This window comes from Dasypus novemcinctus, chromosome 2 (genome assembly GCF_030445035.2).
Source record: "Dasypus novemcinctus isolate mDasNov1 chromosome 2, mDasNov1.1.hap2, whole genome shotgun sequence".
NCBI classification, from domain to species: domain Eukaryota; kingdom Metazoa; phylum Chordata; class Mammalia; order Cingulata; family Dasypodidae; genus Dasypus; species Dasypus novemcinctus.
Genome location: NC_080674.1, coordinates 42193530 through 42217444, shown reverse-complemented (window position 1 = coordinate 42217444; position 23915 = coordinate 42193530). Strand labels below are relative to the sequence as shown.

The 23915-nt window shown below is 34.6% G+C and overlaps 1 protein-coding gene across 4 annotated transcripts in view; it reads left to right on the top strand.

The window, feature by feature from the left end:
• The window catches only part of RICTOR (RPTOR independent companion of MTOR complex 2), a 156433-nt gene extending 134341 nt beyond the window's left edge, over nucleotides 1-22092 (top strand). For 2 of the 4 annotated variants that reach the window (XM_058308178.2, XM_058308169.2), the window contains 7 exons: nucleotides 984-1161; nucleotides 1880-1964; nucleotides 5245-5364; nucleotides 11956-12111; nucleotides 12459-12582; nucleotides 17371-17509; nucleotides 17627-22092. In XM_058308178.2, the coding sequence (XP_058164161.1) occupies nucleotides 984-1161; nucleotides 1880-1964; nucleotides 5245-5364; nucleotides 11956-12111; nucleotides 12459-12582; nucleotides 17371-17509; nucleotides 17627-17701 (877 nt within the window). In that variant the 3' untranslated portion in view covers nucleotides 17702-22092. Of the gene's footprint in view, nucleotides 1-983; nucleotides 1162-1879; nucleotides 1965-5130; nucleotides 5365-11955; nucleotides 12112-12458; nucleotides 12583-17370; nucleotides 17510-17626 lie in introns of all 4 variants that reach the window. The other 2 variants (XM_058308164.2, XM_058308158.2) reach the window with 1 other exon arrangement.
• The last annotated feature ends 1823 nt before the right edge of the window (nucleotides 22093-23915 follow it).

The window sequence follows — 23915 nt, the reverse complement described above, 5'->3', positions numbered from 1 at the left end:
GGGCCTAAAAGAAATTGCTTTTGTTTTATGTCAAAATGATAGATGAACATTTTTGTTTCATAAAATAGAAATTAGGAGTGGTTTTTGCAATGGTAATTTTAATTGCTGCCATTTATGAAGCATTCATTTTGTGTGTTTAATAAAATAATTTGTTTTACTGTGAGGCTACATTAATACATTTCAAATTACTTGGTTTCTCAAATAGCAGCACACTTAAAAATGTAGAATCTTGCAAAGTACCTTATACATACAAAGCAGATCCCAATAAATGTTCTAGCATGCCTATTACATGAATAAGAATCTGTATGTGAGAAGTGTAACTTACGGAAATAATCAGTATACTGTATTTATTATGAAATCATATTTAAGGGGTTCATTGATGAAATATCAGTGCTTCATGTAAGACTATCTTTCACATTTATTTATAAACGAAACCATTTTTGCTGTTTTGTGCCTGTCTTTTGTTATGTGACTCTTAAGCTGATAAAAACATTAAAGTAATCACCACATGAAGATTGATGAGTAGTTTTATTTTTCATAAATAAAACATTAAATGGAGTCAATAGAAATGCCCTTAGTTAAATGATAGCAAACCTAACCATCTCAAATAATTGCAAAGGTAGTCCTTGAACCATACCTCTAACTTCTGAGATAATTTTCTTTTATTACTTCTAGAGGTTAAACCTTGACATGCTATTAAAGGTAGCTTAAAACCCTGTCTGTTCTTATAATTTCATTGACGAAAATTGAATTGCCCACATTTTCACCTTTACTTGAAAGACCATAACAGTTGTTTTTGGTAACAGAATTATCAGTGAACTTTGGTATATCGATTTTTAAGTGTTTATATGTTCCCAGTAAACGAGATGGCACTGCTTAATACTTGACTAGCTACTTGTCTTTTATGAAGGTAAGTCATAATTTTCTTTTATGATTGCTACTATGAATCAATAAACTAATGCAGTTTTTTTATGGTATTGTAGGTTCATGAAAGCTCTAAGTTATGCTTCGTTAGATAAAGAAGATTTATTAAGTCCTATTAATCAAAACACACTGCAGCGATCCTCCTCAGTGAGGTCCATGGTGTCCAGTGCTACATACGGTAGCTCAGATGACTATATTGGTCTTGCTCTTCCAGTAGACATCAATGATATATTCCAGGTATCATCATAAATTTTTCTGTGAATTGGTTTCCTGATTTTTCATACTTTGTGACTGCTTACTAGAAATTTTTATTTTAATTAGAATGAATCCTAATTTGGGGGAAGGTGATTTTTTATGGCAGTTTTATTTAAAGGTATTTTAAGATGAAAAATATATAACCTTTCTCAGTTCTTCTGTACTTTTTTATTCAGTATCTCCAATTCCTCAGAACATTATCCCTCCCATTCTTTCTATGCTAACTCTGTATTATTTCATTTCTTTATCAATATATTCTCTGTAGAAATATAGTGAATTCTAAATCTTGTTTTTAAGTCACTTTTGACTTATTCCTTGCTTTTTAATCCTTGGTCCTGTTTATCTCATACAAGGCAGCCACAGATGGCGCCCAGCCATATAAGATGACTGTAATCTCATGAAATACCCACAAATTTCTAAATGGCATGTAATATAAAGAATATACATTTGCCCAGAAGTCTAAAGACATTTTAGATAAATGGTAAAATAATTATTTTAATACCCATTTAACTCACTAAAAACATGATAAAGACTCTTAGGGTTATTTTGTCAAGTTTTGGTAATTTAACCTTCTCCAGTGAATTTTTCATTGTAGGTTAATCAGGTATAATAAATCAACTGTGAAATATGAATATTTCTAATATTCATAAAGTGGACCTCTTTTTATAGCAGAATTTATCATGATTTATGTCTGTTTTAGGTAAAGGATATTCCCTATTTTCAGACAAAAAACAAATCTCCACATGATGATCGAGCTACAAGAGTGTTTGCCCATGATGCAGGAGGTAATGCATGGTCTTTGTTCTGATGAGACTCCTCTTTACATTAAAAAAAAAAAAAAAAAAAAATCAAAGCTCTTTGTTTTAGAATAATACCAAACATTTAGATATACCCACATTTGGGCTACAAAAATAGACTCCACCTCTGCCTCCTCCCCTCATGTGCAGTGCTAAGAGCCTACCTTAGCGGGAAGAGTGCAGGTACTTTGCCTTCAGAATAATTTGAAGGACCTCGGCAAGCTTTTGGAGTACCCTTTTTTTCTTTCTTTCTCCCCCACCTCTCTCTGGAAAGAAGATCCCACTTCTGAAACAGGACCTGAAGCATCCCACCAAAGCCAAACCCCAATGGGCTCATGTGCATGTGTGCTGTCCTTCCTTGCAGTTTATTCTAGGCCTTTGTGGAATAGAAAGGCAATTCTTCATTTGACTGATAGGAAATCAAAGCAAAGACATCTTAGGGTTTCCAAGGAGGAGAAGAACAGCTGCTTCATGGAAGAAATAAGGATCTGAATTTCCAGTTTTTGATCAGTCTCCTTACTCTGTAAAAATAGAGGACTCATATGGTAATAGAATGAGGAATAGGTTGCACAATTCACATTTCAAATGGCAACTCAATGAACAGTTTACCACAAAAAATACAGCAGTAGTTCTACATTATACCTCTTCTGGAATGGATCCATTCTGCCAATTTTCAGCATAAGTCTAAAGGCACAAGTAGCTGGGTTAGCAGATAACAAAGAAGATATATGCTCTGTGAATGGACAAAAGGAGGACAGAATATTCACTAGATGTTGACACTTGAATTCTTATAAGTAGTTTTGTAGTACCCAGGCATCAGGAACACTACCAGTGACATCTCTCAAGTCAGACCATCCTCCTTAGGATTTCCTGATGCTAAAAAACCATGCTGAGAAAAGTGAAGTTGCTCACTGCCACTTAGCTATAAGTAGCTGAGTGGGGCTTCCACTGAACACATATGAGTGGCTCCCACTATATTTTCAGGCTGGAGAGTTTGAAGAGAAAGTGTACCCTGGGTCCATATTTATGCAAACAATGTCTTTTGTTTAGAGCAGGAAAAGACTCTTTACCAGTGTGGAGTGTATATTCTTTATAGCTAACATGGACATGTTCAACAAAATATAGCCAGAAAGCACAGAGATTGAGCCAGTGTAACTCTGTTCAGTATAGAATCTTTTCAAATAAACAGGTCCATCTACTATTGGGATCGGGAGATTTCTTTAAGTTTTGTTTTTTAATTCTTATCAAATTGCATATGAAAAATAATTTTGCATTAGTCTAGCTTTTAAAAACTTTTTTTGTTAAAAAATACTTTTTTTTTAATTGGAAAAATTGTGGGATTCCCATATGCAAACCTATTATTAGCACCTTGCATTTGTTTCTATAGTGCAGTTCCATGAATTTTTTATTTTATTTTATTCTGTTACCACACATGTAGCCTAACATTTCCCCTTTTTAAAACCACATTCAGATATATTTCAGAGCTGTTAATTACTTTCAGTGTCATGCTATCATCACCACCATCTATTACAAAAACATTTCCATCGTCCCAGATAGGAACCTTATACTTTTTAATCCTTAGCTTCCTATTTTAACTATAAAACAAGCTATATTCTCATGATTAAGAGAGAAGAGTTGCAGAACATAAGAAAAAATCTTGAAAGTACAAGAAGAAAGGGACAAGACAGAAAGTAGAAGAAACCAATAAAATCCCATGACATGCAGTCCTCTGAACTTCCTCCTCAGACACCAACTTAAAAGATTCAATATGTGTGCCACAGATGTCGTTATACCTGTATTTATCCTCTTCCTATCTCACTGCTTCACTCTTTCTCCTCTGTGTGTATATTAAAGTTATATGGGGAGCTTGTTAAGGTATCTGTTCCCTTGAACTACCCCTGGGGAGTTCTGATTGTATAGATTGATCCTGCAGTCTGCACTTTAATCTAGCACTACCACCACTCCCACACAAATGATTCCGTTGAAGGAGAATTGCTAACCACTGTTTGAGAAACTGCTATATTTGTCTCCATTGTTATTATTTCTCACAAATCCCTGTTTTTTATTTTTGAAGTAAAAAACCCACTGAGTACTAAGACAAATATACCTGTGTGAAGCTTATGCCTGCTTTCTCACTGTGTGACAATACAAGCCATAAAAAGGTAAAAGGATATCTTGGGACAGATTGCACCGTATGTTTGGATTCACCTACAACATGGAGAGTTGCTGACATACTGCTAGATAACAGCTTTCAACTTGCACTGTACAGTTCCTTAAGACAGATTAACAGCAGTTTTCTTGTACAATGAAATTTTACATATACTGAAGAAAAAAGTCAAAAGTCAAGTCTATTATTTTATTTAATGATTCCTACCCATTACCTCCCTATAAAAGAGTGACTTTGGTTATTGTTGTTTTTGAAAAAAAAAAATTCTTTTAGAAATATTGTACCAAAATAATTGTTTGAGTCAATTTAAAATTAAACCACAGTAAAAGTTTTTAAAGGACTTAAGAAGGTACATTTTCAGCTATGTGCCCTGCCTCTCAGGAAGACCAAAACCAGAACAGTTGTTTCAGTTTAAAAAATGTGATACATGAAACATCCGTGACACTGATCTTCACAGATGGACTCAACAACTGTTTGGGTTGAAGGAGAGAGAAAGAAAAGTGCTTAAAAATTACATGATCTTTTATGAATTTTTGTTTGGGTTCAGGAGAAGGCTAAAAAAGTACTTCGAAATTATGTAACCTCTTATGAATTTTAATATTTTAATGAATATATACATATAAGCCACAAGGATTTTTAGCTTTATAATCTTGATTTTAACAGGTACCTTATATTCAGAACTATTATTTTACTTCAGACAAACATTGAAGATAATTGAAATGCCTTAATTATATAATCTTAATTTCCTATTTTGTATTTAAGATCTCTTATTAAAGTAGTATAAACATACCTGCTAATTTTAGTTATTTTCATAATTTAAAGGCAATTATTCTTTTTCTCCCTAGTTAGGGTTAGATTTTGAACCATGAAAAGTTCTGGTTTCCTTCCCTAATTTCTCTTCTTTAAAATTTCTTATGGGGTTAAGGCACCTTGAAAGAGAGCTATCGTTATACTATATCAGACTGTTTTATATTTACTTATGCACAGGTCTTCCATCTGGAACTGGAGGTCTTGTAAAAAACTCTTTTCACTTGCTGCGACAGCAGATGAGTCTTACGGAAATAATGAATTCAATCCATTCAGATGCTTCTCTGTTTTTAGAAAGTACAGAAGACACCGGACTACAGGAGCATACAGATGATAACTGCCTTTATTGTGTCTGTATTGAAATTCTGGGTTTCCAGCCCAGTAACCAACTAAGTGCAATATGTAGTCATTCAGGTGAGTGGTTATGTCCTTTGGGTTGAATCCACCTGAATTTGAATCTGCTTCATTCATAAATCATCCACCAGCTCTACTGATCATCCTTCTTACTTGATTCTCTCTGCCTCTTAGTTCAGCCACTGAGCATTTTCCGATTAGACTGTTTGTGTTTCATCCTCCAGTTTGGGCCCCTTCCAATTCATCTTTCCTACTACTACCTGGGATTAATCTCTTTTCAATTTTTTACTGGCTATTCATGCTCAGCATACAGAACTATTGGTAATCTCTCCATCTCATATTTCACTCTTCCCCTATCTTATAATTGATACACCATTATAAATGACTTCTGTTTTGAACCAGCTGTGCTCTTTTTTATGATTCTAGGCATGAAAAGCTTATTTTCTCTACTGCTTTTTCCTTGCCTATCCCCTTCCCATACACCAATGCAAGCACAAACACATACAAGTAAACCTTACCCTAAGTGTCAAGAATATCTTATATGTGAAGCTTTCTCTGATGCTCTAAGTCAGGTGTTGATAGAATTCCTCTCTGCTCTCACTGCTGTTGGTACATAGCTTTCTAGTGAAAATTAAGATAATTATTACTTGGTTACTTGTTTCTCAAGTCAGTAAGTTCCTTCAGGGCGTGGTCTATCATGTCTTTTCATTTTTATGTTTCCAGTACCTAGCCACATATTCCGTTGCATATAGTAGGTACTCATTATGTATTTGGTGAGTACATTAAATGGAGCCAGATTCATTTTTTTCATAGAAATAAACAAGAGGCAAATAGTAGCAATTTGAAGTTAGTAAATTTGTGTGCATTAAAGTATTACTATAGATAATTTGCTTTAGTGAATATAATTTAGCCACATTCAGAAAATCTAATGATGACCAGAGTTCTCTGAGTTACTCTTCCAAATTCTTCCTAGTATTCTAATTCAAAGCTTACCAACTGATAGGTAGCAGCAAACTGATGCGCCACAGGATATGAGAACTTCTCACTGGTTCCTTGTACCAGTGGGGCTTGAATTTGACAAACCCATAGACTGGCCACTGTTAATAGCCCTTCCCAAGGACCTGGTGTACTATAATTATTTTTCATTTTCTGTGAGTGAAAAGTTCTGGGAAAATAATATTCTGATGCATTACATAGTAGAGGAAGATGCTCTTTTTAAGTCGCTTGGTTTCTATATCACTTGTGATGTTTTTAGTACCTGTTCTGTCTTCATTTTCTCAAATTCAACAAATACTTGCAAAGTATTTATCATGCAGCTTTGCGAAACAGTTTACACTTCCTTAACAAAAATCAGGATACCAGCCTCATAATTATATAATCAAAAGCACTCAGACTATGGTTAACAGTACAAATATGAGTATTCTCTTATGAACTATATAACAAATGTGTGATACTAATGCATGGTATTAATAGGGAGTGTTTAGGAAAAATATTCCAAATGTATTCCATAGACCTTAGTTGGTAGTAATAGTCTGATCATGATCTTTCATAGTTGGTAACAAATGTTCCACAACAATGTAAGGTGTTGCTGAAGGGGTGATGTATGGGAATTCTGCACCTTATGCATGATTATTTTGTAAGCTCACAACTTCTCTAATAAAAAAAAACAAGTAGTCACAACTAGTTTTAATTCATTAATAATCTGTGGTGGGTAGAATGATCAAGCCAAGTGTTCTGAAGTTTGAGATTTGTGAAAGACTTGGTGCAGTATTGGAGAGGCACTCCATACAGTACAGCCAACACTTATTTTTCTAGTGATGCAAGGTGTTAAATTGAGTTGAGTAGGTGAGTACAATTTACCCATTTCAGAGAGGGGAAGCAGGGGAGGCTAATTGTTAAAAAGTTACTGAACTCTCATCATTCATACATTCAACATAACATAACACAACTACTGTGGGCTAAGCATTATACTAGAGGCTAGAAAAACAACTGTGAGAAAAAAAAAAAGACACTGTTCATCTGCCTTTTGAGCTCGATCCAGTTAGGAAAGAAATATATTGGTTGATTATACCACAATTATAACAAGCGCCATCAAAGATAGTTACATCGTACTAGCAAATGATTATGGCCAATTAGGCAGGTCAAGAAAGAGATTTTTGAAAAATTACTGTCGAACTGTAGTCTAAACAATGAACACAAGCTTAGTAAGTGTAGTCCGAATATAGTTATAAACAGAGGGAACAGCATGAGCAAAGGTCCTCTTATGGGAGCAAGTAGGGGGAGTAGAAGTCATTAAAGGACATCTATGTGTCTGGAGCTCAGAATGCAAGAAAGGTACAAGATGAGCCTAGAGAGAGAAGCAGACACTAGGGTATACGGAGCCCTTGCTACCCAAAGTGAGGCCAGGGGAACAGCAACATCAATATTACCTGGAGTTCTTCGTTAGAATGGCAGACTCTTGGCTCTACCCTATGCTTATAAAATTAGAATCTACATTTTAGCGAGACTTCCAGGTTATTCATATGTACAATAAAATTCAAGAAGCATGCGAGAGGCCATAGTAAGAACTTTATCAGGAAGAAGACATTGTTGTTATCCATGGCAGATAACTCAAGAATAGTTTCTTTGCTATTTGAACCATTATCATTTTGAAAGTATGTCAGGACTTGAGCACAAGAAATTTCATTCTCTAAAACTTCCAATCTGGTGGTGGTGGTGGTGGTTGAAAATATTAAAGTTCAGGAATAAGCCATTCAAATAGGGGTATACAATAACACATTTTATTCTGTGTTTTGGCAATATCAGCAATGCTCATGCATTGTGTGGTTCTAGTATGAAAGGGAAAATATTTTCCTTTCAAAAATTTAATATTATGTATTTCTTTCTGGCCTGATTTATATAAGCCATCAAATTTCCCCTACTGTAGTGGAAATAAGTTTATAGAATAGTTAACCAACTTATGGTGGGAACTTAATGAGTCTTCTGAACCAGTCCATCTGTGAAAGATGGAGCATTAGCAAAAAATCAACCAACTATGAAAAGCGATGGCAATGTCTAGGTTATTAAATAGACAGTTTGTAAGAAGTGGGTAGAAACTACACTGGGTAGAGGAGGGACCCTAAGAAACAGTGGTGGTTTTCAAAATTGTTTTAGCTGTAGAATGCATGTTTCAGTCAAAATCTATACAGAAGACTACTAATGTACAGATAAGGGTATTAGGGGAACGGTGAGATGTGGAGCCCCATTCATTCCTTGCCCAAGTGATAACCTTTGAAAAGGTCCCTGGAAATGCTAAGCCTCCAAGAAACACAGAAGACTATAGGGATAGCACAGAAGTAAGCTTTATAATCAAGAAGCCTTAGTATTTAGTTCAAGCTCTTCCACTTAATTAGTTATTTGTTCTTGAGCAAATTACTTAATCTTGCTGAGTTTTTGTTTTTGTTTAAATCTCTAAATGGGAATGATGATACCCCCCTTATGGTTTGTTTCTATGTTTAATAATATGCAAGATTAACATTCAGTAAGCTCTCAGTAAATGATAATTTACAGTACTTTGTTTGTTAGAAATAATATTCTCTCATATAAATTCCAATCATTCAGTTATAGTGGTCCCACTGTGCTTCTAAAGAAAATCTTGCTCACTTCCTTTTACATTTCCTTCTACCCAGGTGAATTTGTTATTTGGTGATTATATATATTAGAGACTCCTCACAGAAATTCTTAATTTTTACAAAAGCAGTTGTTTCCCATAAGCTATTTTTGGGCTTGCTGCTTTCTTTTTTCTTTTTTTAAAATTTTTAAACAAATCAGTTTTATTGATACATATTTTTATAATGCATACAAATCATCCAAAGTATACAGACAGTGGTATTTGGTATAATTACATAGTTGTGCACTCATCACTTCAACATTATTATTTTCATTGTTTCAATAGTAATAACAAAAACAGACAAAAAACAAGCAAGAAAATTCCTCACCTTTCAATCTCTATGCTTCCCCTATAGTACATTGCTGCTGTTTCTGGTTATTACACAGTTTTAAAATTTTTTAGCAGTTTTTTTAATAGATTGATTTTTATTTATTTATTCACCCCTACCCATTGTTTGCACTCAATGTTTGCTGTGCACATTCGCTGTTTGCTCTCTGTATTTGCTTGTCTTCTCTTTAGGAGGTACCAGGAACTGAACCTGGGACCTCCCATGTGGGAGAGAGGTGCTCAGTTGCTTGAACCACCTCAGCTCTCTGCTTTGTTGTGTCTCTCGTTGTCTTTCCTCTTTGTGTCTCCTTGTTGCATCATCTTGTTGCGTCAGCTCACTGTGCCTGCCCATTTTGTCAGCTCACTGTCTTGCTCATCTTTTCCAGGAGGTACTATAGCTGAACCCGGGACCTCCCATATGGTAGGCAGGAACTCAATTGCTTGAGCCATATCCACTTCCCTAAGCAGTTTTATTGAGATATATTCACATATTGTACGATCTATCCAAAGTGTATGATCAGTGCATTTATTTGGAGCCAGGTTTGTGCTGAGCTATATGGAGTAAAGAACGCATCCAGTCTCTCTTGTTTAGGGTTGGGTATGTTTTGTGCTTCTTATTTCCATTTTTAATTAAAAAATAAAGCTAAGTGAGAATATTATTAATTAAAAGAGAAGAAACAATAAAAGCAAACATCTTCAGTTAAGACACTGAACCTCAACCATATCGATACAGCCATTTAGTTTATGGACAATACGCTTTATCCGAGTTAAAAATAACCTTGAAAAAAAATGTCCTGAATAAAAGTATATCTAAGGTTCATTGCATGGAGTACTTCTTAAGGAAGGGTGGAAAATATCCTCACTCTGTATGCACAGGTTTGCTTTAAGCAGAATCAGACATTTTTCATGTATAAGAAAAAGGCCAATGAGCTTTCCCCAATTCCAAGATGTTTCAGTTCCTTATCCTACCAGTTAATAAAAAGAGCCCCAGTTCTGCCCACATATTCTCTTAAGTCTCCCATTTAACACATATAATTATTTCCTATTTTAAAATGTTTATTCATATGGTTTAGCATGTTTCACCAAAATAATACCCTATATAGTACAAATCTTCTGTTAATCATTATACTTAAAATGCTGTTTCACATCTTCCAATGGGATAAACTAATTATTTTGGAACCTCCTGTCAACTTCAGAAGTCAGATACAATGACAACAGGTAAGAATGTTAGAAGTCATCACCAACTGAAGGTGAGGCTGAGGTGGAAATAAACTAATTCATGTATAACTTTTCAGGAACATGTAAATTGAAAGAAGTTCAACTTTCACTGTAATTTGTGCCAGAATACTTTGTCATTACTCCTGGGTGACTCATCAATTGAGTCTAAGATAACATATTCATCTCTTATCTGGTTATTTACTATTACTGAAGACATGAAAAATTGTTTTTAACTACCTCTTTAATTCTCAAATCTTTTACCAATAGTTTTCTTTTCAAAATCAATGTGTAATTTGAGTAGCATTTGTATTTTCATGTGCCTGACAGATATATAATTTCCTTAGTATCAAAAATTTCAGGACTATACTATTTCTTTCCAAAGAACTGAATCATTTTCTGCTTAGTATTATTTATATAGTAATCTTAGGAAGTTCTTAGAGGTGAGATGAAATATTTCTATTTTGTGGAAACCAAGATAGGGAGAGGTAGATGTGTTGGCATGAGTCTTAATTTCCTGGGCCTTTAAAAATATAGCTTTTCCCCTGCTCCACTCTGGCAATGTGCTGTAGTGGACAGAACACTAGATAGTTATTAAGAGAATCTAAAGTCTTGTGCTTGTACTCAGTGTATGTCTTCTCTCCCCAAATCTCTTTTCTTTCATAAGATGAATGCTTTAACTAATTTTTCAAGATTTATTACAGCCTAAAATTGTGTGATTTTATAGGTTGTCCAGTGTCAGTTCCCAGAAGGATAGCCAAAGACTTCCTGATTTCTATTTGCTCAAGTCATTAGGTGACGTAGTGTAAGAGCTCAGGAAAATTTTCAGTTCAAAAAATTGTCAGTTGACCTCAAAATCTCATTTAGGAGCATTGTAGCAATGCATGAGTAGTACAGTAAATTTAATACTAAGGAATGAACTGAACTTTAAATAAGACAAGAAAGTGTGATTCTTATAGTGGGACTTATTAAATGGGGTACAAAGCAAGTCATCGAATACTACATATAATAAAATCCCACTGATACATACACAGAGCAAGAAAAAGAAAATATAGCAAAGGACCTGAAGTTAGAGATAGCAAACTTTTAACAGTATTTACATATGGAGAGGGATATTTAGGTGAGGTTGGGAGGAATGGGAGAGGGGGATAGATGAAAAGGTACCTTCACCTTTTCTATATGTATCTTTATTTGGTATATTAAAATAATCACATATTCATAATTTGCATTTGTAATTTAGCAAAATAAGGTCTAATTTATAAATGTCTTTAGAGTTCAGCAGTGTCACTATCTGAGCAATCACTATCTGAAAAGTCTGGATCTGCTTTCAAAATCTTTTGGAAAGTAATGGTTGAAAGCTGGAAAGAAATTACAACAAATCATCTTGTTAGTGTATAATGCAAGTATAGGAATTAAGCTAATGTGATAGTTTAATGGAGATAATCATTTTTTTCCTCAAGATCTTCAAGACATTCCATATTCTGATTGGTGTGAGCAGACTATCCATAATCCCTTAGAAGTGGTTCCCTCTAAGTTTTCTGGGATTTCTGGATGCAGTGATGGAGTTTCTCAAGAAGGCTCAGCCAGCAGCACCAAAAGCACAGACTTGCTTCTGGGTGAGTTTTCAGATTCAAATCTAAGCATCGTTAATAAAACTATACTTAGATTTTTTCATAAATACTGTAAATTATAATTGTCTGAAAACCATGGCAAATCAGTTTTAGTGAGGCATATTCAGCAGGCTTTTAAATATTGCACCTATATCAGCCACTGACGCACACCTTATTAGTTGTCTGATTTCATTAGAAAGAGTTTTGCTCCCAGAGTGATTGACATGTTATGCGCAACTTATCTCTGTTAAATATTTAACTGTGAAGGCTAAAAACAAATTCCATGAGTCATAATCATTTTCTATTGTAATATAGATAAAATATTTAAGTTCACATTGAAATCTTTTTTCCAGGTGTTAAAACAATTCCAGATGATACACCAATGTGCCGTATACTCCTTCGAAAAGAAGTTCTAAGATTAGTCATTAATTTGAGTAGTTCAGTTTCAACTAAATGTCATGAAACTGGGCTTCTAACGTGAGTAAACTTTGGCATAAGCACTATTTGTTTCTGCTTTGTGGTGAAAAAGATATTTGAAATGCTGCAAAAGCTAGACTGGTCAGCTTACATCAGTGGTTGTTAGCTACATATCCCTGTCAGCTAGATTTTCTTCATACACTTCAATCAGAACAACACTTAGCAACAGGTTGACTGCAGAAACAGGAATAAGAATTCAGGTATTTCCTATTAAGCAAGGCTTTAAAGAGATCTGCAAAAAATGTAAAGCAAAATCACTCTGCTCTTCTGTTTTTGTTTTGGAAAATACAGTTATTTTTCCTTAAGATATATTTTATTTATGTTTCAATTAAAGGAGTGTATTTTTTTCTTTTTTTGTTTTAATATACTTTAAAAAAGTTTTTTTAAAAGATACTTAGATTACATAAATGTTCCATAAAAATATAGGGGATTCCCATATACCCCACTTTTTACCCCTGCCACATTTTCTGACATTAACATTTTTTTTAATGAATTAATAAATATTTTAAAATTTTCTCAGTTTTATCAAGCATGGCAATTATCAATGGCTCTAACCCACAGAAAAATATTTTGGGTTCCTCACTAATTTTTGAGAGGTAAAGTCCTAAGACCAAAGAGTATAAGTGATGTTTTCTTGGTGTAATTTTTTTTGTTACTTTTTCCTACTTTCTCTTTATAGCATTGGCAGGGTTTTTTATCATTTTTCTAACTCTTAGCCACATGATAAAAGGAAATTCAGACTGAATCTTCAGCATCTTTGATTTGTACTGTTTGAAAGTGGTTCTCAAAAGACATGCACCTTATAGTGTCTCCTGTGGGACTTTTAAAAAACAGTAACACAGATGCTGGGATCCCACAGACTTCCTGGCCCAAAGCTCTAACAAGTGGGGCCTTAGCCTGTCTATTTCCTCCACAGTAACCCCACAAGTGATTCTGAGTTGTAATCCTAACTAAACTCATGTCAATTCTTTTTAAATATAATAAACTTTATTTTTGAAGAGGTTTTAGGTTACAGAAAAGTTACATCGAAAGTGTGAGGGATTCCCATGTACCCTCTTCCCTCTCTATATGATCCCCTAGTTTTTAAAATATAGCAGTACAATTTATTATGATGTCTCTGTAAAAGCCACTCATTTAAAAAATGCACATTTAAAAAATGACTCACTTGTGGTAAGGACTAACCTACAGTAGTAATCTAAAAAATAATACCATCATTGTGACATTTATCAGTACTTCACATACCTAACAAATACAGAAGGAGGCAACTACCATTGTTATAACTTCTTTAAAGCAAAAAACTTAAGCACAAATCAGAATTAACAGAAACTTTAGAATATTCATGTTTGCATGAGTTTTTGGCTGAACTTTCAAAGATTTCATATATAACAAAGCTACAACTTTGAATCAAAATGAGTATTAAGGGAAGTGGACTTGGCCCAGTGGTTAGGCCATCTACCACATGGGAGGTCCGCAATTCAAACCCTGGGCCTCCTTGACCCATGTGGAGCTGACCCATGCGCAGTGCTGATGCGCGCAAGGAGTGCCCTGCCATGCAGGGGTGTCCCCCACATAGGGGAGCCCCACGCACAAGGAGTGTGCCCCGTAAGGAGAGCCGCCCAGCACGAAAGAAAGTGCAGCCTGCCCAGGAATGGCGCCACACACACAGAGAGCTGACACAGCAAGATGACACAGCAAGATGACGCAACAAAAAGAAACACAGATTCCCGTGCCGCTGAAAACAGAAGCGGACAAAGAAGAAGACGTAGCAAATAGGCACAGAGAACAGACAGCTGGGGCGGGGAATAAATAAATAAATCTTTAAGAAAAAAATGAGTATTAAAAACATTTAAACCTTGTGACAAATGTGCTGTACAGAGCAAGAAAAACAGAGTGAATAGTAACAGCACTCATTGACAGAAGTCAATGAGTCAGTCAATGAGTCAACATTTTAATAACCCTGACCAAGTTATTTACTATTCAAGAATTTGCTTTTCAAGTAGTGTCTTTAAAATGTATCCATCCATATATTTGGATTAAATTAAATTTATACATCAAAAACATTTTGCTCAATTCTAATCTTAAGTATAAGCCATAACTTATCAAAGCATAGTCCAAACACTATACAATAATGCTACCATTTAGATTTATATGTTTCATCTGAAAAACTTACCTTACAAATAGGAGTTTTGCTCTGTTTCTGCAGAATAAATGTCCCTGTGTCTAAAACCTTAAATGATAATCAAAAAAGACAGATTAAAATAATTCATGCTATGCATTTTCTTTCATCGGTCTTTGATAAAAACAGAGGCATCTGGTGCTGGAGCACCATCTTCTTTCTCAGTTATAGTCTCTACAGTCCCAGAAGCAGACACAGTAACTGTTGTTTTATTTGTTGAAGCTGTCTTCTGCTTCTCACCAATAGCTGCACAGACAGCAGCAATCTCATCACTTTCAAAGTCATAGTCAGGAATTGACTTTGGTAAGATCTGCTACTTATGCTGATTTACTCTTTATTCCTCTGTGGCATTTTCTGCTGCTGTTGGAGTGTTCTTGCCCAAAGAAAGGTCTTTCCATATTTCAGGGTTCATTGGATAGATATGAAGGGGGGCGACTTAAAAACTTCAGATTGCTTCATCCATGTTGTCTTTTGACTCTCTGTTGTCATATTGTTCTATTGTCTGTCTGCTTATCCTTTAGTTTACCCCTCCTAATAATCTTCATTTCTAAACTCTTCTCCAAATCTCTCACCCTTGTTTTTTCCTTTCTGGCTGCAGGACCCCTTTAGTATCTCTTGCAAATCTGGTCTTTGGTAACATATTCTATCAGTTTTTGTTTATCTCTAAAGACTTTGAACTCATCCTCATTTGAAGAACAGCTTTGTTGGATACAGAATTCTCGGCTGGCAGTTTTTCTCTTTCAATACCTTTAATACATAATATCACTTTCTTCTCACCTCCATGGTTTCTGATGAGAGATCAGCACTTAATCTTACTGAGTTTCCCTTGTATATGATGCTTTGCTTTTTCTTACTGCTGTCAGAATCCTCTCTTTATCTCTTCTATTTGTCATTCTGAATAGTAGGTGTCTTGGGGTAGGTCTATTCAGATTTCTTCTTGTGGGTTTTGTTGTTGTTGTTGTTTCTTGTTATTTAGGAGGTACCAGGGATCAAACTTGGGACCTTATATGTGAAAGTAGGCGCTCAACCACTGAGCTACATCTGCTCCCCCTATGCATATTTTTTATGTTTGGGATGCATTGTCCTTCTTGGGTATTAATATTTATGTCCTTCATACGGGTTGGGAAGTTTTCGGTCATTATTTCCTCAAATATTCTTTCTGCCCCTTTTCTACTCTCTTCTCCTTCTGGGACACCAATAATGTGAATGTTTGTGTGTTTTGCATTGTCTTTCAATTCCTTGAGACACTTCCATTTTTCCCTTTTGCTTCTCTTTCTGTTTTCCAGTTCAGATGTTCTGTCCTCGAAATCACTAATTCTGTCTTCAAGCAATTCAAATCCATTCTTATGTGCCTCTAATGTATTTTTAATCTCGCCCATTTTATCTTTCATTTCCATAAGGTCTTTTACTTTGCAGGTTTTCACATTTTTCTTTATGCTCCCCCAGTATCATCTTAATAGTTATTTAACCATATTTTCTTTAAATTCTTTGAAGTAATTTAGGAGAGTTCTGTGATTATTGCTGATTGTGTTAAATCCTGTATCTCTTCAGGATATTTGGTTTGTTGTTTTGACTGGACTATCTCTTCCTGTTTCCTAGTATGGCTTGTAATTTTTTTCTGATGTCTAGGCACCTGAATATGTTGGTGAATTTACTCTGATGGGTAATTTCTCTCCCTTGCCTATTGTGGTGATGGTGTTTTTTTTTTCCATGCTCTTCTTTGATATTTGGTTCAACTTATTCTGTCTTTAAAATTTCCCGGCTTAAGTTTTGGCATTTGGACCAGGGACTCACTAGTGGTGTGAAGATTTTCTCCCAGGGGTTGGATACAGAGAGTGTGAACAGTTTTTTTCCATGGAGGTGTTTCAGTCTTGGCTTTCCTTTATTCCTATGTTGAATCTTCAGATCAGAGATTCAGAGCAGGCTCTGCTGGCCAAATTCACGGAATAAAATCACCCCGACCTCCCCTCCCTTTTCCTTCGAAACCCCTGACAGGGAGGAAGGTATCTGTTCCCTGCACAGCTACAGTGAGCCAAGGGTTTCACCCCAGCTGAATATCTTGGGCATGGAGGGAGAGGAGCCTTTCCCAGCCTCCCTAACGGCTTGGTAACTCACATTTGTTATTTTGGCTTTCTCTCGCCCTCCAGGGATTTGTGTAGCACTGTCCTCGTCTCCTGACCCGGAAATAGGTCCCTTGGACAGCTTTTGGCTCTTTCTCTGTTGTTTTTCTGAGAGCATTCAGCTCTACCTGTTAGTTCATGGCCATCTTCTCACAGTCCTCTCTGATTTCTATTTTAAAACTTAATTTTGAAAATATTTGAGTTGTCCTAGACTGATAATAAATTTTGCAATTTCTCATTCCCATGAAAAAAAAAATGAGAATGTTTCTAACTTTCCAGGAAACATTCAAATTTTGAAATTTTAAAAGAAATAACCCAAAACTTAATCTAAGTGTGAAGTAAGATTATTTAATATTTTATATTGTTGTATCTTCACCTTTAATCAATATCTGGTGGAAAATCTTTTAAAAGTAAGTAAATATTTGGAGAAAAACTAGATAAATTATCATTACAAGTTTTATCATATTGTAGTGTTTTTTTTTTGTATTTTAGAATTAAGGAGAAGTATCCTCAAACATTTGATGATATATGCCTTTACTCTGAGGTTTCGCATTTGCTGTCACACTGCACGTTTAGACTTCCATGTCGGAGGTTCATACAAGAATTATTTCAAGATGTACAATTTCTACAAGTAAGTAGATTTGTACTTCTGAAATTTGTCTTCCAAGATTAGTTCTGTGTTATAATTGAGAGATTATATCCATTTATTTGCTTGAATGTCATAAGCAATTTACCTTTTCTTTTCTAGATGCATGAAGAAGCAGAGGCTGTGTTAGCAACACCACCAAAGCAACCTATAGTTGATACATCTGCTGAATCCTGACCTCATATTTATGATGTATATAGATTTATACTCTATATATTCATATTTGTGCATTTCCTAAAAGTCTCAGAAGATGCTGACTGGGTAGCAAAGACCAGGAGTATCTTCTGTACACTGTTCCAGCCATTACTGGTACATGAACAGTTGGAACTGCTGACTTCCCTAACCAAAACAACTTCCTTCTCACCCCCATTGAGCCCTTTGGGGGGGAATCATCATTCATTACCACAGTTTTATGAGTTTTAGTTGCCATTGTATGCAAGAGCCAAGCACTGAATACCTGCCTAGGTTTTCTTTTCATTTTAAGAGCGTAATGACAGTGGAACAATAATAGGATATGCAGAAGCACCCTTCACACAGTTACTTCTGAATTCTTTTTATCTTTTCTTTTTACTTCACTTTTTTTAGTGTAACTATAAAGATGCCTTGTTTGTTAACTAATTTATGGAAACTAGGAATTGTGTCTCTAAGGCTGCATCCTGTTACCGCAGTGGGGTGTGCTATTAACTGCTGGTATTAGAGGGGGAATTTTGGCCCTTCCACATTTTTCTTAATGTCTATAACACTACTTCAGAGGTTGTAACCTCAAAGCAAAAGAAGAACCTCAACAACCCGGGACTTATAAGTTATTTTTATGTTATTAGAATTGCATAAAGGTTCTTATTTGTTTTCCGTCTCTTCAGCTTTGTTGCAATGTATTACAGGCTATTTGAACCAATTAAGGTTTTTCACTACAGTCCCTGATTAAAATCAGAAAATCATTTTATAATTCAAGTTAGTCTTGTTTCCATATGTAGAATGCATATACTTTCAGTGGACTTCTGTTTTCATTGACTTTCCATATCATTTTCTTAAATGGGAACTTGAACAAGCACTATTAATTTAGACCTAAAGAAAAAGAAAGCATTAAATATTCTCTGGAATCTCCTGAGGAACAGATAAGTTTACCTACAGTCATTCCATGGGAAAAGAAGAGCCATATTTCTTTTTAAAAACTCATTAATGAAACTGGTTATCAAGATTAAAAATTGTAGTGAAAAGCCTTAAGTACCAAATTTTAAAGCAGCAGTAATTTAATTTTTATACCAGTGTTCTTGTTTTGCACAAAATTAAATGCAGTGATAGGTGAATTTATGAATACAGTAATTGCCTTTATCATATTTGTGAAGTTATTAAATTGATAAGGGCAAGGGTTTTTTTGGTTGTTGTTGTTTGTTTAATTTGTATTTGTCCTAAAGATATTTGGAAATCTTTACAGGAATTAAACATATATGCAAATTTGTATATAAAAATAGCATGGCCATCATCATTCGAATGCTTGTAAATGAAAGGATTATCTTTTTGAAATCTATATATAAATAGAAAAAACCCAGCTGGACTGATTAGGACCCTTTTTTAATTCATTGGTGTATACCATTTTTACAATTTCACATCAGCTTTGACATACAGTCAAAGCACATTGATCAATATTTTCCCATGTTCCAAATCCTTTTCGTAATGAGTTTGTTCTTTGAGATCTCTGTAAAGAATCCTGTGAACTAGAAATCATAACACACAGAGATACCTTTATTTTTTTTTTTTTATTTACTGGCACTGAAAGTTTCTCTTGGGATGAAGCATTTCATCTCACGTCATAACACCTCTTTGACTGCACTTCAGTGAATTGTTCTTATGTGCACTGGGTAGCAACTTACATTGTAACAAAGCAGAAAAGGGCTGTAAGCTGCTGCTTATGTTAAAAAGTGGCTCTTCAGATTTTCTCTCATAAAAGCCAATTAAAGAGAAATTTTTTTTTTTTTTTAATTTATCACAGAACCATGTGTTTATTTAAATGTCAACAGTACTTCTAAAACGTTGCCTGTGTCACCGTGGTCTTTGGTCTTGGATAATTAAACTGCCTTTCCGGAGAACCAAATGTCAGAGATACTAGACCAAATAGTGGTTAAAAACTCCAAAGGAAATAATGTAGTAATCTTATTCCTAACGGGATTAACATATTTTAGACATTCATTTTAAACACTACCTCAGTTAATGTAGAGTATAAAATCTGTGGTTTAATCCCTCTAAAGTTAACCCAGTAATTAGTTTTTGTCACATGTCTGCATCCTCATCCCCACACTCCCACCCCTGATCAGCCTTCCTGAAATTAAGGCTTTGTTATTATTAGCCTGAACAGTTTTTGACTATTACATTGAAAGACATTTATATATCATCATATCTGCCTTTTGTACTTATTTTGGGGAGATATTCAGAACTTTGTGGTAATCAGTAAACTGAAAAAATAAAATGTCTGCACTTAAATTTATAGTGCTATTTGGTTCATCCTTGGTTTCACTGACAGGTCTAATACATTTTGAAGTACTTGTTCGTATAAAAGTAGACTTCTATGATGAAAAATGCTTACATGCCAGTGCCAAGTGATTAATTTATATGTTTAAAAATATTAAATTATAGTAGAAAAGGTTAGGAATGGTGTCAGTGGTAATAGAAGTAGAGAAAATTATCTTTAAAGAATAATATTACCAGACTATAGAATACCAAAATAATGTCAATACTTTAGTTTTTCAAGATTTTAGAATTACTCTTAGCCCGTATAAATTTGTACTATTGGTAATTGAATAATTTGGAGGAATTTGGGCAGCTGTGCTAGTTGTAAACTGTGAATTTCTAATTGTAAAGTGAATTGTCATTTCTAATTGAAAATTTTTTTTCAAGAACAGATTTCCTCACATACTAAATAAATATTGATAAATTAGGAAAATAGAAATTTAGTATTTGTAGAATATGGTCTAAAATGTCTTATGCTTTTATTTCCTATTTATGCTTAGGGAGATTGAAGGGGTAAAAAGTTTGTTCTTTCTAATGAAAGTTTTTCTAATAAAGATAGGTAGCACAAGGACATACTGTAAGTCGATGACTTTAAAAGAGGCTCTTTGGAGGTATATACATTATTATATTAGTTACTCTGACATAATAATGCATATGAGCCCTTTTGGAATAAAGGCTTTACTAGTCTTTTGCTCTGTTATCCAGAGCTTGAGATAATTAAAGCTGAGTTTTCAGGGCATGTCACAATGGCAGAATATTCACTATTAGTTGTCTGTGTTTACTTAGATTTGTCTACTGCTATTTATATAAAATTTTATTTTGTTCCATTCAAAGGATGCCTTTTATCCCCACATGAAAGCACAGATCATTAAGCAATAAAAAGCAAATTTAATATTCTGTCATTCAAATTATAACAGCAGTTATTTTTGCATGGTAAGAGTGAGGTGCTGATTTTGTGTGAGATGAGCTTTGTAAACTATCTTGGAATATTTCCTTTGGGGTAAGTGTTGCTTCCCCATTAGTACTTTGCTCCCAGTTTTGTCTCAAAATCACAATCCATAAAAACATGGGAAAAATAAAATGTAAATTAGATTGAGAAAACTTTTATGAAAAGAGCTGTTTGAAATGAGTGAACATTTCAGATTTTCCAAAATGTAAGTTGGGAAAGATCTCTGTTGTCTCCCCATTCACAGAATACATCGTTACCATCTTAATTTCACCACAGTGAGAATTTCATTATAAAAACATACCAGTGAAATCAAATAGCAGTGCATATCCAAGAACACTTAAATCTGTGAAAATCTTTCTAGGAGCATGCTTTTTTTTTTCTTCTTTCAGTTCCAGGCTCCCAGGGTATTTTTCATTCACAGTAGGTTTAATATGCCTTTTGGAGTATTTTCACAATGTAGGTGGATAGCTATGCCACAAGCATGCACAAATTGCACATTTTGTTCGATTTTCCTTATAAAATATTTAATTTGAAAAAGATAATTTATGCTTAAAAAAAGCATACCTTGCAATTCTGTCACTAAATAGTTTGATTTAGCACAAAATGCAACGTTTTAGGGTGGGGGGGTTAAAAAATTTCATAGATGAATTGAAAAATGTTCCATTACTGGCCTGTCCAAAACCTTAAAGCTGCATTGTAAAACAGTGTAAATTATTTCTAAAAAGTGGTAAGGGATTGTGGAAAAAAAAAAAAACTGACTTAATGCTCCCTAACCACATGATTTCTTTTTTTTATTTAGTAATACGCTGCTACATTTTTGGAGGTTCTGGTGTTTGTAGGTCACTGAACAGACATTGAAATCTGATTTATATTGTATAACTGTAACATAGAAAGAAAAAGTATTTATATATTTTCCGTAAGGATATTTCATTGAGTTGTGTATAATTTAAATAAGATTTGTCCCCAAATGGTTTTGCTCACCTTGATTTTTTTTTTGTGGTTTTATCGTTTTTGTATAATGTGTACAGTTTATGTCAAGGGCATTAAAAGCCTCCTGAAGCATAATCTTATCAAAGGGATACATTGTTAATAAAATGGGCTTAAAATTCTTAAACTTTTGTTGTTGTTATTTGGAAATTTAAAACATTTAATGGGTGGTGATATGGCCTTGATTTTGAATCATGCATCACTGACATTGATACCTTCAATTCCTAGTTAAGTTGACTTTAGGAACTACCAGTTCAGTAACTTAAGTGGGGGCTGTTCTGAATGTTTAAAAATAACTCTTTTCACTCTTAAAACATTCTTCATAATTTAACCAAACTTATTTACTGTTTGTTCTTTTCAAATCATTAGTATGAAAACTTTGGAGAAATGGATCTATCTTTAGACTGAACAGCTTTGAATTTTTTTAAGAAATAATATACAGAGTAAGTGCTGGTGACATTGACCATGGTGGCCTTTCTGTGGGAGGTATTCAGCACGCATTAACTGACCTGACCAGATAGATTAATCTACAGCCACCTACTGGCAAAAGGAAACACCACCAGGAACTGCCAAGCCTGGAGAATAAAATTCATGGTCAAAGCTAGGGTCTGTTATAGTTTATTAAATATGTAAAATGTGTGTCTCACTTTGAGAAAGATATTTGTTGATTCAGATAGTTTGGGTGTCACAGATATTTCTGTATATCATTTTTTCCATTCACCTGCTATATATATATTCAACAAAAATATAGTTAACCCCAAAATAAACTTTAAAATGCACTTTTATAGTCATTATGTAGCCAGTCTTTGAAAAAAAGTCATAATATAGCTGAACTTTAAAAATGTTTCATTTTCAAAGAATCTTTGGTATTTTTAAAAAATACTCAGAAATAAAGTACAATATTTCTGCATTGATTTCAAAAAATCAAACAAATATATTAAAACTTGCTATAATGCTTATCCTATAGTACTAAGACAGTGTTAGTCCTTTAAATTCAGTATATCTGAAAGTTATGTTGTAAACATGATTTTAATTGCTAATTCTAAAGGGTTTTAATCTTCTGTGGTATCTCTTCCAGAGTTTAAAAAGTTCTACTTCATGCATAGTGCTTTTAGTATCTTTTGTAAGTTCTTGGAGATGAAAGTCAGCTTGTCTTTTCACAGAGCTCTTAGAAGAAATATTAGATATTCAGTCTAATTCAACTTGATTTTAAAAATAAGAATAGGGAAGCAAATGTGACTCAACTGATAGCCTACCATATAGAAGTTCCAGGGTTTAATAGCCAGGGCCTCCTGGCCCATGTAGCAAGCTGGCCCATGTGGAGTGCTGCCGTGTGCAAAGAGTGTTGCCCGGCACAGGGGTGCCCCCGGGCAAGGCATGCAGCCCTGAGCAGTAGTGCATCCCACCCAGGAGTGGTGCAACCCACACAGCTGACGCAGCAAGATGACACAACAACAGCAACAACAAAAAAGACACAGAGAAGAGACAATATGAGACACAGTGAACTAGGGATATGGAGCAAGAGAATGATCACCTCTCTCCCACTCCAGAGGGTCCAGGATGGGTTCTTGGAGCCGCCTAATGAGAATACAACAGACAACACACAGCAAATAGATACAGAGAGCAGGGGGAGGGGAAGGAGATAAAAAATAACAAATTTGAGTAATCAAGTTCACTATTAATTAGATTAGTTGTTAAAATGCCAGCTAGCACCACATGATGACTCTTGTGTGAAAAGGTTGCTACTCCCAGCTTTCACAGACACAGGACCTGCCCCCAACTGAGAACCATTCCAAAGGCTGACAGGTAGTCAGAAACCATTAATGCCGGTGCTGTCCACAGAGCAAATATCATGATACTTCTAAGGATTTATTACCAATTTCGTTTTAGGTGCTATTTTTTAAAGGAGTGATTATGTTAGGAAAAAATAAGTGCATTTAGAGAAAAATA